The sequence below is a fragment of the Schistocerca nitens genome, chromosome 4 (genome assembly GCF_023898315.1).
Source record: "Schistocerca nitens isolate TAMUIC-IGC-003100 chromosome 4, iqSchNite1.1, whole genome shotgun sequence".
In the NCBI taxonomy this organism is placed as follows: Eukaryota; Metazoa; Arthropoda; class Insecta; order Orthoptera; family Acrididae; genus Schistocerca; species Schistocerca nitens.
This window is the reverse complement of record NC_064617.1, coordinates 921,852,982-921,871,123: the sequence shown is the minus strand read 5'-3', so window position 1 is coordinate 921,871,123 and position 18,142 is coordinate 921,852,982. Positions and strand designations below refer to the sequence as shown.

The following is an 18,142-nucleotide window of genomic DNA, read 5'->3' as shown; positions in this document are numbered from 1 at the left end:
TTCAGTTCTGACAAATAATTTTCAGAAACAGCCATTAAACACGTCTGCACGGAGGACAAGGTTAAAGCAGTTGTAGTGTGGTACTTACTTCTGTGTGAGATACTTGTTGAGTGCTCTGTAGAATGCTTCTGATCCCATGATGTTCTCTATCATCCAGACAATCGATGCACCTTCAACAGAGATACAAATTAGATGAAATGCAACGGACCAGAAATGTAAACGGTCTGTCTACCTTCCATCACTGGAGAGTTAATAACGGATGACTGGAGTGTGGGGTCATGTTACCTAATTGCAGAAAGTGTAGCATTCTTCCACAGGAGTATCTGACTGGTAGATCTTTTGCAATGAAACGGATAACAACTATCGTTTTGTAGTGGAAGCTGTGACAGTTACCAATGAGAGAAACTTATCATGGACGCTAGGTGCATTTTCTATTATTACACCAGAAACAAATATTTGGAATCCAGAATATTTAAAATCCACACTTAGCTTGAGAAGTATGTATGTGCTAACTTTGTATAGCTTTCTTCTACATGCATAATTTTAGAAAATAACACTTTGTCAGCCATGAACCGTGAGAAACTGTTTCAGATGCAGCAAGATGAATAAATGAAACCATCATACACGTCTCAAAGTATTGTTGCTACGTATGTATTTCATCCAATTGAAACAAGGAATGTATATATCCATTCTTCAGTTATGCAGCACACATACTCTGAATTCAGTCCTTCCACCTCGACAGCAGCCAATTACAGTGATGGTAGAAAACAGTGCATTAAACTTTGTAAGCTGTTTGTCGAAAAGGAAGTGGCGATTCTGAAAATAACGATGCCATATTTAAGAACTTATTGAATCTGTTCCTTAATAATCAGATTGAAGTATTCATGAGTAAAAGAACTGATCCACTGTTCATAACCAGAAGGGTGTCTCACTGACTAATATTGTGGAATATAGACATACGACTTGCAGCATGAAATGTACAAAACTGTACACTACTTAATGGATCAAGGTAAGAAAGACTCCAAAAAATAACATACTCTCATATATCTGCAAAATGCAAGATTTAGTTTATATCTGACCAATCTTGCAGCACATGGATTATGACTGATTTGTATTGCTAATAGTAGCTGGTAAGGCTGTAGCAATATTCGTTTTTCCTTGTACTGAATCTCACCTTTCTCCTCGAAGTACTCGTCGAAGGCCTGCTCGACAGAGACGTTGGGGCTCTTGGAGAGCGGATAGCTACCGGGGGCGACGTCTGCTGGCATGGCGGCCTGCAGCACTGTGTTCACCACGAACACCTCTCGCAGCTGCCACGAGGGTTGCACCTGGTAACACAGGCCGCACGTTACACTGTCGCTGGCTCTCTCTCGGTGGCCAGTGGGAGGCCGTGTGCTACGAGGACAGCTCGGAACTCACCAGAGCCGCGGCGATCCACTGGAAGTAGGAGGCGAAGCCTTCGATCAGCCAGAGGTCGTTCCACCACCTAGGGCTGACCACGCCCCCGAACCACTGGTGGGCCGCCTCGTGTTGCATGATGCCCAGCACTCGCTCCTTGGTCGCCTCCGATGTGTAGTCGTCGTCCACCAGCACACTGCTCTCCCTGCAGACATCACCACAACATCATGCAACGTACCACATCTACAGGATGGTTTAATCAACACAAAGCAGCGCTACTATCATTTGAGAGTCACAATCAAATAATCATTATGTACACTACTGGCCATTAAAATTGCTACACCAAGAAGAATTGCAGATGATAAACGGGTATTCATTGGAAAAATATATTATACTAGAACTGACATGTGATTGCATTTTCACGCAATTTGGGTGCATAGATCCTGAGAAATCAGTACCCAGAGCAACCACCTCTGCCTTCATAACGGACTTGATACGCCTGGGCACTGAGTGAAACAGAGCTTGGATGGCGTGTAGAGGTACAGCTGCCCATGCAGCTTCAACACGATACCACAGTTCATCAAGAGTAGTGACTGGCGTATTGTGACGAGCCAGTTGCTCGGCCACCTTTGACCAGACGTTTTCTGTTGGTGAGAGATCTGGAGAATGTGTTGGCCAGGGCAGCAGTCGGGCATTCTCTGTATCCAGAAAGGCCCGTACAGGACCTGCAACAGGCGGCCGGAAACGTGATGGTACGCATTTCTTCTCTTTACACGAGGCATCACAACAACGTTTCACCAGGCAACGCCGGTCAACTGCTGTTCGTGTATGAGAAATCGGTTGGAAACTTTCCTCATGTCAGCACGTTGTAGGTGTCGCCACCGGCGCCAACCTTGTGTGAATGCTCTGAAAAGCTGATCATTTGCATATCACAGTAAAACATGCACGATATATATTTTTTTTATTACAAGTGGAGTATGAACGTGTGTATAATATTCATTGAATTATGTAATTGTTTCTCAAAAGCATGATAATTGTGTAAAACAGAGACAATATTTGTCTCACATTCCTTGTTAATCTATGTCATTCTTTATTTTGTTTTGTACCCTTTTGTCGTCTTCTTCTGATGTACATCGCCGACGCAAGGCGCGAATCGATTTGAGGTCTGTTAAATGAAAAACATCTAATGTAAAATTATTGTACTTTTATGTTCATTTGCTGGTAAAACAAATAGAGCCAGATAGGTCACTTTGATGCACATCCTGAAAATTGGATCGAGTAGTCTTGCAACGCGCACTCATCACTTTTTGTAACAAGTGCGCCTTGTCTTCCCTTGAACATCCGTAGTTTTTCTTATGCACTTTCACTGTTTTTGTCATCAGTCTTCTGACAGGTTTGATGCGGCTCTCCCACGAGTTCCTCTCCTGCGCCAACCCCTTCCTCTCAGAGTAGCACCCTCTACAGCTCCCTCTAGTGCCATCGAAGTTACTCTCTGATGTCTTAAAAGATATCCTATCATCCTGTCCCTCCTGTCATAATTGTTTTTCTTATATGTTCATTTCCTTGCTGATTCTTCGGAGAACCTTCTCATTCGATACCTTATCAGTCCACCTTACATTCAACATTCTTCTGCAGCAGCACGTCTCAATTGCTTCGATGTTCTCCCCTGCCCATGTTTCACTACTATGCAATGCTGTGCTCCAAACGTATATTCTCAGAAATTTCTTCCTCATATGCAGGCCTGTATTTGATACTAGTAGACTTCTCTTGGCCAGGAAAGCCTTTTTCCAGTGCTACTCTGTTTCTTATGTCCTCCTCGCTCCTTCTGTCATGGGTTATTTTGCTGCCTAGATAGAAGAATTCCTTAACTTTATCCACTTCGTGATCACCAATCCTGATGATCTCGCTGTTCTCATTTCTGCTACTTCCCATTACTTTCGTCTCCCTTCGATTTACTCTCCGTTCACATTCTGTACTCATTAGTCTTTTCATTTCATTCAGCATATCCCTGTAATGTCATCAGCGATTCTTATCACTGAAATCCTTTCAGCTTGAATTTTAATATCAGTATTGAGTCTTTCTTTTATTTCCATCATTGCTTCTTCGATGTGTAGGTGAACAGTAGGGGCGGAAGACTACATCCATGTCCTACATCCTTTTAAATCCGAACAATTCGTTCTTGATACTACCGTCTTATGGTTCCCTCTTGGTTCTTGTATATATTGTATATTAACCGTCTTTCCTCGTTGTCTGCCACTACTTTTAGCAGCATTTCCAATAACTTGACGATTTGACACTGTGTAACGCTTTTTCTAGCTCCACAGATCCTATGAACGTATCTTGATTTCTCTTTAGTCTTGCTTCCATTATTAACCGCACGATCATCGTACTCCTCATGGATACCGTCCGCACAGTGGAGCGTACACGACACCACACATTCCACTGACTCATCTTGCAGAAGCGTTAATACTTCATCTACCGCTTCTTTCTCACTCTGCGAAATTAATTCGGTTCCTTTCTGACGAAATGTCAACTTCGGTAACTGTTGTTGTAGATATAGTGCAATGTTGACTTTGTTCATTGTTGCCGTTGCTCTGCATTGTATCAACACCACTAGCACTGTAGCACTGTTGTGAGTTACTCGTTGACTAATTGCTTCAACTACGCACCATAGCCACATGCTGTGTTCACCATTGGATACCTCTACTCAAGCCCCCTGTTGACATTAGCGGCCAATGCTGTGATTGCATGGCAGACAATACGTGGGGCGTCGAATGCTGTAAACGTCATTGGCCTCTTGCAACTTCGCACTCAATGGATTCCTTGTAAGAATCATCAAAAACACGCTGAATATCATCAGAAATAAACTATCCTGATGTAAAAACTAAATACAAACATTTTGACGTGGGAAACTTAAAGTTACTGAATTTATTATTGTAACTATATAAATACCTTTTGTTTCCTTTATATTTCTAAGAATTTTCAGTCGCGAAAGATATAATTTCTCTTAAATTTGTCACTATCCCAAAAGTGGAAATTGTACAAATTACTAATATGATGTACTAAAATTTCTGGATCATTCTGGAAGTAATACTGTTCTACGTATACATTGAAACGCGCATCAAAGCACGCACTTCTTGTTAGCTCTCTGTGTTGGGCCAGTCAGGCTGCGATCTGTAAGAACTTTTACCGCGCATGCACAATATCTTTTGTATTGTATTTTTTATTTTTGTGAACAAATCTTCTTGTAATCAGACCCAGTAATGTAAATTGTCGAAATACAAATATCAAAATTAAAGCATGTATGAACCTTAATATGATGCATGTATGAACCTTAATATGATGGAATTTGCTATCTGTAATCTTCCTCTAGACTTTGACGCAGTATGAAGATAAGTACTAATATAAAATCTTCTCTTGGGACATTAAATACTAAATGCAATATTAGCCTTACTCACTAGAAGTGCATGCATGAATTTTTAGTAGTCTAACCAATAGGGGGCAGTTATAATTTCCAAAGCTGTAAGTGTTGTTAAAAACAATTAGTAATTGTTTTCTGAGCTGTAGTCAATTAGCTATTCGTATTGTCGTAACCAGTGGAATTTATCTTTCCAGACATAAACCACTCAGGAATGTGTCTCCCTGAAAGATAGTAGGAATGACAAGAATTGTATGCGCTGCCGATGCTTTAGACAAGATTGATGTTGTCCTTACGTGTATGTGATGATACCCAAGCAGCTCACTCCTTCCTCTATATATCCAGGTACGGCAATATGATCCATCTTGGAACTTGGGAAGGGCACTCCCACCAGCTGCTCCATAGCTGCAATAGAGGGCGGTCCCATGTGGCTCGCGTATCCGAACTGGTCGCTTATGGAGTCCACTTGCCAGACGATAGTACCGCTGCCCTCCGACGAGTACAATCCAACCATGTGGTGCAGCACCCAGGACAGCTGGTAGGCGCTGATCGGCCACGTCAGTTCGAAGTGGTAGTTGCGGAAACCCTCAGCGTCGACGCTGCAAATGACGAGCGCTCCGGGTCACATTTTGTGAGATTCTCCCAGTACACATATTTACAATGGTATACCGATATTATGCAGCTGCCGGAAGTTTAAAAGTGGTGTTCATCAACATCTCTACCCTCATAAGCATTGTGAAGTGCTTTGGCCGAGGGTATCTTTCAGTTTACCATTGATGAAAGTGCTTCCCATCCCATTCACGAGTGCTGCTTCAGAAGAACGACTACTTACACCCCCTGTAAGAGTTGTAATGTACCTTTCATTGAACAGTTTGCGATATCTTTAAAGATCTGACAGTTCAGATTTTTTGACATATCCGTGAGGCTCTCCCATGGGTAAAATCAATTCGTGACCATTCGTGCTTCCTTGTAAGCGTTCAGTACCCCACGTTTGCCCTGTCTGGGATGGGTCTCGACACTTGAAGAACGTTATAGCGTAAACCGCACCAGTGTTTTGTAAACAAACTTCGTTATAGACTTACTAAATTTACTCAATATCATGCCGATGAGGTAAAGCCATCTACTCTACCTACGACTGAGCTAGTTTGATTTTCTTTTTTCCATATTTTTGTTGTGTTGTTTTCGTGGGTTGGGTTGCTCAACGACGAGGTTATCAGCACCCATATGAAAATTAGTCAAAACTACGTGTTTCGACGTAGAAATCGCGATAAAACAAGTAACAACCAATGGGAATAAATTTATAATGATTGTCTCCCAATCTCGTCCACGATCACTCCCACACTCACACTATCATGGAAGATAGCGTTAAAATTATCATACATTCTAAAACTGTCAATTAAAACACACTCCACTCAAGATGTGACGCATCGTGATCTGTATGCCCAAAGCACCATACGTTTGAGTGTGCTCTCGCCAGAATTAAAAGTAATGAGAGCTGTGTCCCACTCGTAGACAAGTGAGAAGGACCTCATCCCGTTTAGGTGACTCGAAGGAGATACGCCACGGCCGAGTTGTGGGCTTTACCAGACGCAGTTTATTGTTTGTCACTTCCAGCCAATCTTCTTCGCATCTGCGCATGAATCTGTATCTCAACAGCGAGGTGACACTACGTAGAGGAATGCAACAGTGAACGAAATGAGGATTGCGACACATCTCCTTAGCTCCTGCGTCCACCTGTTCGTTCCCCTTAATACCCTAGTGACGTGACCACAGGAGAAAGGCATCTCCTTCCCAAGCCTCAGTAAATGGAGAAGGGCGTCCAACATATCCTGGACCACTTTATCTGCTGGGTAGAAGTGTTGTAGACTAAGAAGGGAACTCACGTAGTCAGAACAGACGAGGAATTTAGCAAGCACGACATATCTCATCAGCTCTAAGGACCTCAAAATTACGTTTAACAAGGCTTCGAAGACAGCGAAGTCTTGAGGTAACCGATTCTTGGGATAACAGCAGGGCAGCCAATGGAGTCCCCCGTTTAGCTCCATCGTAGAATAACGCTATACAGTTGCACTGTTCATTTAAAATGTTGGAAAATATCGTATTAAGAGGTTTGTACGAGTCCACTGCCCTAAATCTAAAATTACTCTGGACCTCTTCAATTACCGTGTATTGTTACAGGTATGTGTTTGTATGAGTTTTGTGTTTACGATTGTTTAAAGAGCACAGTTTTTCATTTTTGAACATTTAAAACAAGATGCCAACCTTTACACCACTTTGAAATCCGTATCACGTGTATCACCCATAAAAGTATTAGGTAACTCTTGTCTGCAAGGTCATTAACATACAGCATGAAAAGCGACGGTCCCAACACACATCCATGGCCCAAGCTTGCAAGTAGATCTGCATCCAAGATTATATGTTGTGACCTCACTATAATGAAATCCTCATTTTTCACAAATTTAGTTTGTACGCCATACGATAGTATATTTATTAATAATTATGTCACTAAGTCAAATAATTTTTGGAAGTCAGGAAATATTGCATAAACATGAATGCCTAGACCCATGACCACAGAATGTCACGGTTGAAAAGCGCCAGCTGAGTTTCGCAAGACCCAAGTTCTCCAAATCTGTTCTTTTCATGCAGTTATTTTATTTAAGTGTCGATCATCAATATCCATGAAACTGGTCTCCTGGGAAGGGAAATATTTTGCATTCGTGCTTCTTACTCTATCTTAAAGTAGTAAATGAGTTTTGATATTTGGGGAGCAGAATAACTGATGATGGTCGAAATAGAGAGGATATAAAATGTAGACTGGCAATGGCAAGGAAGGCGTTTCTGAAGAAGAGAAATTTGTTAACATCGAGTATAGATTTAAGTGTCAGGAAGTTGTTTCTGAAAGTAAATGTATTGAGTGTAGTCATGTATGGAAGTGAAACATAGACGATAAATAGTTCAGAAAAGAAGAGAATAGAAGCTTTCGAAATGTGGTGCTACAGAAGAATGCTGAAGATTACATGGGTAGATCACATAACTAATGAGGAGGTGTTGAATAGGATTGGGGAGAAGAGAAGTTTGTGGCACAACTTGACTAGAAGAAGGGATCGGTTTGTAGGACATGTTCTGAGGCATCAAGGGATCACCAATTTAGTATTGGAGGGCAGCGTGGAGGGTAAAAATCGTAGAGGGAGACCAAGAGATGAACACACTAAACAGATTCAGAAGGATGTAGGTTGCAGTAGGTACTGGGAGATGAAGAAGCTTGCACAGGAAAGAGTAGCATGGAGAGCTGTATCAAACCAGTCTCTGCACTGAAGACCACAACAACAACAACAACAACTCAATCTCAACCTACTTAGCGCACATATGCTACTGAAAGGAAATCATTTTTCCTTACTTTTCATTGACTCTGTCCGGAGTGTTGGAATCGTAATACAGGTGGGGTTTGGTCCGCATGTTGAGCTGGTAGTTCGCCTTCAGTGCTGGTTCGTCGTAGCACGGCAGTGCTCGCCGCGCGTAGTTCGGCATGAACTGCGTCGCATATACGGCCCTGTGAACAGAAGAGCATAGCTTGGCAGTTACGTTGTAGCTGAGGCGCTGCGTATTATTTTACTCATGTCATCGTACAGTAGAACCAATTTACCAACAACGTAAGGGCGGGGGTGGGGACCATCATGATCATACAGACAGAGTGAATTTACTTAACCGTAACACCAGGTGTAAGTTTTCTGGAAACAATCTGACTAACCCTTGCAGAAGACGTGTTTCAACAGCTACAAAAGATGAATGAAAATTGAAGTTAGTCGCTTTACGTGGAACTATAAGAAAAATGAATCAGAAAATTAAAAAAATGAAAACCCTACATTACACGATTTACAATGTAGGCTGGGAACACAATCAACTGTTTAGCATGAGTAGGAAATGTCCTTTGTACAAAACGTATAGTTCAGTTTTCGACAGTCGGTACTCATATTTCAATAGAAGGAAATTCCAATCCAATGGTATCATGATCATGGTGAAACAAATAGAAATTTGACAGAGGTAGTATCTGCTAATGGGCTATGCAGAGACGGATAAAAATTCTCTGCAGTGTATCGTTTTTAACCTTTCCATTGACATTTTACTCTTTCCTCCTTCTTCCCTGATAAAGCTGTTTTAATGCCCATAAAGACTACAGTGAATAATGCGAAAGGAAAGATAACTTTATACGTTGCTGTTATACTGAATAATGTGGTTTCGGTGCTAGTGTTTCGAATAAATGAAACAACAATGGGGCACATACTATGAGTTGCAGTCTCTGTAGATTCGTACTATAATGCATTTTAATAAAGTTTATAAATCTCAGGGAAAAGTAAATGTAATTCATCGTAATGTAACATCAACCGCAACGTATCAGAATGTAGATGGTATGTAATAAGTCTTAAAACGTGATATGTGAAAGGCAAATCCAAAAGTGAGAGGTGAATGACAGCATTTGAATGACCAAAAAGGTAAACATAAATGGTGGCATCAACATTGCTGAAAAAGATAACTATGTACAGTAGTAATGTAGTCATAGTGTCGTTAAATGTGCAAAGAATGCTCAGTAAGTGTAAATGGTATGAGTAACTTCAGAGACTGTCTGATATTAACTACAAATAAAAACAAAAGGATGTAACTGTATTCAGTCAGAGATCCTGCATAACAAAAATGTGCTGTACTAAAACATTGTACCCAAATTCGGAAACAAATTTGTTTCATATCAGCGCACACTCCGCTGCAGAGTGAAAATCTCATTCTGGAAACATCCCCCAGGCTGTGGCTAAGCCATGTCTCCGCTATATCCTTTCTTTCAAGAGGGCTAGTTCTGCAAGGTTCGCAGGAGAGCTTGTGTAAAGTTTGGAAGGTGGGAGACGAGGTACTGGCAGAAGTAAAGCTGTGAGAACTGGGCGTGAGTCGTGCTTGGGTAGCTCAGTTGGTAGAGCACTTGCCCGCGAAAGGCAAAGTTTCCGAGTTCGAGTCTCGGTCCGGCACACAGTTTTAATCTGCCAGGAAGTTTCAAATTTGTTTCTTGACTTAAATAACAAATTCGCACTATTGAACGTCGTATTGAAAAGAACAAAGTGCAATCATCATACAGTGAACAGTTTCTATTGCTGAATAAACAATGAGAAGAAATTTCTACCTTTTAAAAAATGTCTGCAGCATTTTACGAGTCGTGTCTGTACGGTTTCATTGGTTTATGAGTTACAAGCACCAAGTAACGTCAGTAGTGAACTACTATATTTGAACATATAATTTCATAACAAAAATCTGTGTCGCTTTATGGCCGAATCAGGATATGTAATATCCGTAAATCTGAGAATAGATTCAAGGCGAGATATTTAAAAAAAAAATGGTTCAAATGGCTCTGAGCACTATGGGACTCAACTGCTGAGGTCATTAGTCCCCTAGAACTTAGAACTAGTTAAACCTAACTAACCTAAGGACATCACAAACATCCATGCCCGAGGCAGGATTCGAACCTGCGACCGTAGCGGTCCTGCGGTTCCAGACTGCAGCGCCTTTAACCGCACGGCCACTTCGGCCGGCCGAGATATTTCCTTACCCTTTTGACAAGAGTATGAAGTGTTGACTGAACCGACAACACATGTTTGCGGATAGTACGAATGCATCTCCCCTTGCCCTTCCCCTTGCCCTTCTTCCCCCCCGCCCCCCCCCCCCCGCCACTCACCCACCCACCATCATACTAGCGGGAAAGTAGCCTCCTGTTGTTGCCAGTAAGACAACAAAGGGACGCTAAGCCAACGTCTAACTTTATGTCGACTCCTGACTTTTTACGATAAGAGAAAAGTATTTGGCCTTAAATCTGTCAGTAAGTATTAATTTCATTTCACGCACTATATCAACCCGACCCATCATTATTACACTTCAAATGAAATGGTAGTCTCAATAACTCTTCTCAGCTAAAGCATGCTAATAATCAGTGACAATCATGAACATCTTAGAATACAAAGTAGTTTAAAATGTTTAGATAAGAGCAAAAAATAAAATCGTTTGAAGGAATTGGTCGGAACAAAGATGACTAGAAAACTTTCCTTTAAGAATTGTACATTAACAGCCAGGACTATGACAAATTTTGACAGAAGGTGGAACAAAAGATGCAGAACGGTATATAAAGTAGATATTTTGATTCTGCGAGCACTACAGTATGCACTGAATCTATCCTTCACCTCTTAAGAAAGTTGTGACTGGCGCAAATATACCTTTCAAAAGTGTGCACTGGAGTTACCATATCACTTTACATGCAGCTGAAATTTGTAAGGATGCTGTATATATGAGAATACATGTAACATTTTGTTAGTCATCACTGATTTCTACTAGTTGTCACCAGCTAGTAAGCTGTTACTCAATTAAAATAATGGCAATAGGTGACGTAGCTGCTAGTGCCCTCTCTCCAAGATAGACATGTGTTCCATTATTCCTCATTTACATTAGCCAAATGTTTACACATCCAACAAGCATCGAAATAATGCATTTGGCTTGTGTTAGATAATAGCTTACATGAGGATGTTTTGTAGCTGACAAGTAGAGTTGGACGTTATTGCAGTTTCGAGGATCAAGAGCAGTGTCTCCCAATGTGTGTCTGATGCTGACAGCACAGTGACCTGTACGATACTCACGCTTGCCCGTGCCGCCCTTGATAGTCATAGCGAGAGAAGCCGGGCTCCCTGTTGCCGATGTTGGCACTGAAGTCGATGTCGAGCACCAAAAGGCTGCCCTCTGCCACCTGCAACATAAAGACGTGAATGACCCATGAAGAGCCCATGGTACACTTTGTTAGGTACTGAGGATAGAGGTTAGTTCAACTTGAAAATTGTGACAGAAAGAATTTGATGACATCTAACTTCACAAATCACTTCCACTAGCTAGTCTGTTCTCTTAGTGAACGACCGAAATATGTTTATTCCCATCATTTAGTAACGAATTAACTCAGCTATTAGAAATTAGAAACTCGCTTTAAACTCGTCAGCGTGTCCTGTGAAGTCATCTCGGAACTCGCTGTCCCCGTGTGTCCGTAGACCAGACTCGTGACCTCTGCCACAGCCCACACATCATCTGAGTCTGCTGCTGGGCACAAGTTCACTCGATTCGCTCACCATGAAGAGTAAGTACACGAGATGGCAGATATAACGTCGGACTCGCAGCATTCCCGCTACATACAAAACCGTTTTGAAGGAAGTTTCCGCCACTAAACTGTAAATTACTATTCGTTTATTGCACACAGTCATGATTTCGGCGTTTTAAGCATTCTCAAGACCAAGTTGAAATGTCACAAAACGTCAGTCTTGCCTTAAATGCCAAAAGCAGCCATTGGGCATGACAATTGTTACATACCAGTATAATAACCGTTCGGTTAGCAGTAAATATTGTTCTGTTTACACAAACACTTATATAGATAAAGCTTTTTCGAACACTGCTGTAAACTTAATAATTAACAGCTATCAAAGAATTTTTAACGATTACATTGACATATGCAGACTTTCGAGATTGTAACGAGTCTTAAACCAAACTTCCAGAAAACATTACATAACGATTAAGTGCAGCCACAAAATTGCCGTCATTTATTAAAAGAAATTAAGGAAATTAATGATAAGCTTCATAACTCGGCCTTAGGCCACAAACGCAATTTGTCACGAGCAAATGAATACAGAGATAGCGCGCTTTTTTGTCTCAGGGCTATAAGAGTGACATTGCTTTGAGCCCACTTGCCGTTTGACACAGCACAAGTTTTCTCATGGTGGAGGTGGAGTCAAAAATAGAGCCATTTTGTTTGCATTAGACAAACTTGTATGTTTTTCGTCTGAAGCGTGGATTGTAGCATGAAACATCTTCCAGATATCACTCCTCCTCTACTGGAACACGTCTGCAATTGTGTACTTTGCATCAGTTAATTTTAGTCATACCCCCTCCAGTCTCACAATGTACAGCTGCATTTAAGGCAGTCTGATCCAAACAGTCGGTCGTTTATGTTCTTCAGTGCTAATTTTAAGCAGCAAGATTGTGTACTCATCTTCTGTGCTAACAATAAGTCACGACCAGCCTTACGCTCCTCCGTGCTTGAGTAAGAGAGAACGAGTCGACGAGTATGAAGCTACCTCAGCGGCACAGCTCTCAGACTCTTCATCCCGTTAGCACTGATCTGACAGCGGCGACTTGATTTGTGGAGTATGCAAACCGCAACATTACAATCATAATCGCTCCATTTCTGGTCACTTATCAGCTCACTTTTCATGTCCCCAAACCCTTTAACCAAAAACAATTATTCTTTAAACTATGTGTCAGACTACTACTACTACTACTACTACTACTACTACTACTACGTGATCAGGCCCAGTGGACCACACGCATCCACAAGTTTCCTCTTCCGCTGTATTTTGTCCGTTGCTGCTATCCGCCATCCGTTCACATCTATTGACACTTGGTTTAAATCTTCATGGAGTCCTTCCCTCCAACGCTTCTTGGGTCTCCCTGGCGGTCTCTTTCCTGTAGGTGTGAAATCCAGGAGCTTCCGAGGCCATCTGTGATCCTCCATCCAGGCCACACGGCTGGCCCACTGCATTTGTTTGGCTTTGACAGTTCCTGCTATGTTGGGCTGCTGGTATAGTTCCTCAAGCTCTTGGTTGTATCTGATCCTCCATTCCCCTGTATCTGCATCCAGAACAAGACTGAAGATCTTCCAAAGCACTTTTCTCTCAAAAACAAGGAGCTTATGGAAGTCCTGTTTCCGGATACTCCGTGTCTCACAGCCATATAGAACAACAGGCTGGATCAGGGTTTTGTACAGTCGAATCTTGAACTGTCTGGAGAGATATCTGGACCGAAGCAGTTGTGCTAGGCTGCGGTAAGATCAGTCTCCTGCTTGTGTTCTGGCATTGATCTCTGCTTCACATGACGAATTCTCAGTGAAAAGTGCCCCTAGGTATTGGAATTCTTGCACTCTCTTGTAGGACTGATCCCCAACCTGCAGTGATTGTAGATGATCAGCAGTCTGACAATGACCACACATCATAATGAGGTACTCTGTCCTGTCTTCGTTTATGTTAGCCCAAATTTGCTATGTCAGACGCTAAGGCAAATTGGGAAACTTCTTATTCTACAGGTATTTTTAGATTTTCCAATGGGAACTTCAATAACATATGATAAACAACATAATATGGATAAGTGCCATTAAAAATTTAAGAGAGCAAAGAGTAAAAAGCAGTAACATCTAATCCAGAAGGAGTCAAAGTTTATACAGTATGAAAAGCAATTAAATGTGTATTTTCAGTCGATATTTTCCTGAAGAAAAACGGAGGAAATAATATTCACCGACTTATATCGCGCTTAAAGTGCAGAATATTTTTTAATTGAAATAAGAGAATTTTCTATTTCACAGTATAAGTTCCTCAAGGTTCAGTTGTATTTCCACTATTAAATGATGACACATACTACCTCCTTGTGTGAGGTCTCACTTCTTTCATAGCATTTCAGATATGTGGCTACCAACAATTACTTTTGACACAGAATATGATCATCTCTGCTACAGAAACTCTATGGTGTCTCACCTGCTCTTGGAGTGACACGACCAAGAAGTCTCTGCCGTCTTGAGGCTGCTCGTAGCTGGAACCGATGACATCGCCCCCTTTGTACCGAACTGCGAGGGAGGAGACGTTGACTGCGGCGTGCAGCACCAGCTGCGCCGTGTCACGCACCACCTCTACCATCACGCTCGTCTGGCCCTCGAAGGTGAAGCTGCGCTCCCTGCCAGGGCAGCCAACACAACGGCAGTGAGTGGCGAATGTACAGCAACGGACATCGTTTGCTGCCAGGTGCACAACAGACAGCTGACTTCCCTCGTCTCTTTCCATCACTTACCCTCATTCCGACATTAATTCGTTTCGTCATTAATTCGGCCGTGTTCTGCCTTCCTTTTCCAATCTTTTCACGATTTATCTTATTTTCCTCTACCTTCCTCTCACCCATAATTCAACCCTTCAACTTTTACCTTTATGTATACCAAACTTTAAAACTTGATGAAATGAGGTAAGAGTTTTTATACAGGGTGTCCCAAAAAGAATGACCCGATTTTAACTTGTAATAATAACGAGACAAGTGTCACTAGGTAACTGAATCAGCGCTAGATGTAATCGCCATGGTCTAGAGTTTCAGAAAAAATCCGCTAGATGTCGCTGCGAGCGGTGCAGCCAGTCTCGCGCAATATGGTGTCCGTGCAACAGAAGGCGTATTGTGTTACTGAATTTAGTCACACTCAATCAGTGATCGCAGTGCAGCGGGCCTTTCATATTCGATTGCATACTAAACCACCATCACCAAAGAACATTCGACGGTGGTACAAACAGTTTGAAGAAACAGGGTGCCTCTGTAAAGGCAAGAGTTCTGGCCGGCCAAGCGTTCCTGAACAAACAGTGGAACAAAGCTGACGAGCATATGAGCGTAGCCTCCGCAAGTCTACCCATCGTGCTAGCCGAGAACTTGCATAACCGCGTATGACAGTGTGGCCTGTGTTATGGCGTCGTTTACCCCTCAAACCATACCGATTACAACTGGTACAAGCTCTTCGAGATACTGACAAAGTGAAGCAAGTGGACTTTAGAAATCCTATTTTAGAGGACATAGCAGATGACACTTTTATGTGACAGTTGACATTCAGCGATGAGGCAACTTTCCATATTCGCAGTGAGGTTCACCGTCATTATGCTCATATATGTGGGCTCGAAAATCCTCATGAAACAATTGAACACGAATGTGATTCACCAAAAGTGAATGTTTTTTGTGCTGTTTCGCAAAGCAAGGTTTATGGACCTTACTTTCTTGAGGAAGAAACCATAACAGGACAATCATATCTTGCAATGCTACAGAAGTGGTTATTCCCACAACTTGACTCTGACAATTTCATCTATCAGCAAGATGGAGCACCACCACACTGGCACAACAACGTGCGCAGTTTTCTCAATGCCAAAGCGCCTGAATGTTGGGCAGGGCATACAGGATTGCAAGACCATGCTTTATGCCGGCCGGGGTGGCTGAGCGGTTCTAGGCGCTACAGTCTGGAGCCGCGCGACCGCTACGGTCGCAGGTTCGAATCCTGCCTCGGGCAAGGATGTGTGTGATGTCCTTAGGTTAGTTAGGTTTAAGTAGTCCTAAGTTCTAGGGGACTGATGACCTTAGAAGTTAAGTCCCATAGTGCTCAGAGCCATTTTTGAACCATGCTTTACACTGTTAGCCTCCTAGGTTCCCAGACCTGACACCATGTGATTTCTTCCTATGAGTATATGATAACAATGTGTTTACGTTCCTCCCTTACCTCATGACATTGATGAACTAAAAACCAGAATATCAAATGCTGTGGCTTCAGTGACAGAAGACACCTTACGCTCAGTTTGGGATGAATTCGGCTACCGGCTAGATGTCGTCGATGCAGCCAGTGGAGGACATATTGAACATTTATGATGGATTTTTATAAACTTCTGTCTTTTCTGAGTAATTCAGTATGCAATTTGTTGGCGTTAAGCCCTTCTTCCTAATACATAATTCTATTAAAATCGGGTCATTCTTTTTGGGACACCCTGTATTTCGTACAGTACTGATAGGTAAGCATGGCACTGTTGGCGCACTTCGCAGTGCTATGCTATTCATACACTATTTGAGTGAGATGAAATTTGGTGACATATCTAGCAGCAAAGCCAATTATTCAGAAAATTCTTTTACTTTTAATGTAGCTGTTGATGCATAGTAAATGATATTTGTTCAAGTTATGCCAGGTAAAATACAATTCCAGAAAAAAAGGTTTCTTTACTGAGGAAGACAGGAGTTACATATGGAACAAACTGAGTATCAATCAGCTCCTGCTGTGCCACAGGATACCTGTGGCTTCGGCTAGTAGCGAGACAAGCAGTGGGTGACTCACCCCTCGTTCTCCCGATAGACTGTGATGCCGACCCTCTGGTATCTGGGTCGGCTTTCCCCCGGCAGGCGGTCATCTTGTCCATGGACCACCGTCACCAGCAGCGCCAGGACCACCAAATACCACACACTCCTCATGCCGGAGCACCTGGAGATAAAAGTCTCACAATGGGAATCAAATAATGGAAGAGCTGCTAACGACAAACTGAAAATGTTTGTACACCCAGTGCCTGAGGTTGCTGGCACTGTTTACAATACTGGTTGTGGAAGAAATTGACAGGTTTTTGTAATGGAAAGGAAAAGTGGTGTCATATGCTACCTGAACACCGCGAGGCTGATCACTGCTCTGATACGAAGTCTCAATCTCTCCACAGTTTCGCAGAGTCAGACCACAACCCACGATTGATGGTGGACCTTTCCTGGGACAGAAATGTGACACCTGACTGCTTTAAGGATGCCGTTACAGAGGAGTAAATTTTTAGGGAGAAACACGTTTAGTCCTCGCACTCTTCCTTTTATTTCAGAATCACTTACAGAACATAATATTATGCTGCAGGGGTAACACATAACCGGCCACATAGGACCTTAATGAAGATTACATGTTTCCAGATACCTACTGAGATTCTGATATGTGATAATGCGTTATTCAAGATCTCCACAAGCGGTTTTAATATTCTCTGTTCTCTCATACTGATGTAGGGTGATACTTTGACTTGTAAGTCATGAAGATCTAATGCTGTTTCCGTATCGCATATCTGCTGGCAGTATGTGTTATGTGGTGCATCGTTTCTGAAGCATTCATGTCCATTCACAGTACACGATATTGCTGTTTCCATCTTTCTAAGGTCGCTGTAGAAGCATTACGAAACAGGTGTATTAAAGCAAGTAGATGCGAAACAATTAGAATAAAAGTGTAATATGTGTAATTCTGAACAAAGCAAGAGAATATTTGAAATCTTTGAATAAATTTAAAAATCAACAAGAGAATACATGTGAAATGTCACAGGGGTTGCTAGACCTACCAACTCATTGAATCTTTTGTTGCCAACTGCAAACCGATAAGTAGACGAAGTCATCATGCTGGCTATCTGTGCACAACTGCCTTCAGTGTGATACATCAGTTTTCTTCTGTTTATTCAGTGTCATCACATTATTCACTCAATGTTACCGTGCTGTAATTTGAGCACTGGTTCGTTTATATTTTCACTGCCATTAAATAAAAATTCCGCGAAAATCCATATTACAGTGAAATATGCTGCGGATAATAACTGTATTTCTTAGTCACCAGTTATTTCTAAATTTGTAGCCTCAGTCACATGTTTTACTAACATAACTTTTTCTAGGCACTGTACTGTATAATGGGGTAAAATTACTGCCAGT

General features: G+C 42.0%; 1 protein-coding gene across 1 annotated transcript in view; it reads right to left on the bottom strand.

Annotated features, from left to right (window-relative positions):
* The window catches only part of LOC126252338 (aminopeptidase N-like), a 29,910-nt gene that overhangs the window by 11,075 nt on the left and 693 nt on the right, over positions 1-18,142 (bottom strand). Inside the window, exons 2-9 of the mRNA XM_049953225.1 lie at positions 16,767-16,910; positions 14,404-14,599; positions 11,479-11,585; positions 8,214-8,366; positions 5,113-5,415; positions 1,420-1,603; positions 1,175-1,328; positions 89-170 (exon numbers count right to left, since the gene is read on the bottom strand). Coding sequence (XP_049809182.1) covers positions 89-170; positions 1,175-1,328; positions 1,420-1,603; positions 5,113-5,415; positions 8,214-8,366; positions 11,479-11,585; positions 14,404-14,599; positions 16,767-16,900 — 1,313 coding nt within the window. The 5' untranslated portion in view covers positions 16,901-16,910. The remainder of the gene's footprint in view (positions 1-88; positions 171-1,174; positions 1,329-1,419; positions 1,604-5,112; positions 5,416-8,213; positions 8,367-11,478; positions 11,586-14,403; positions 14,600-16,766; positions 16,911-18,142) is intronic.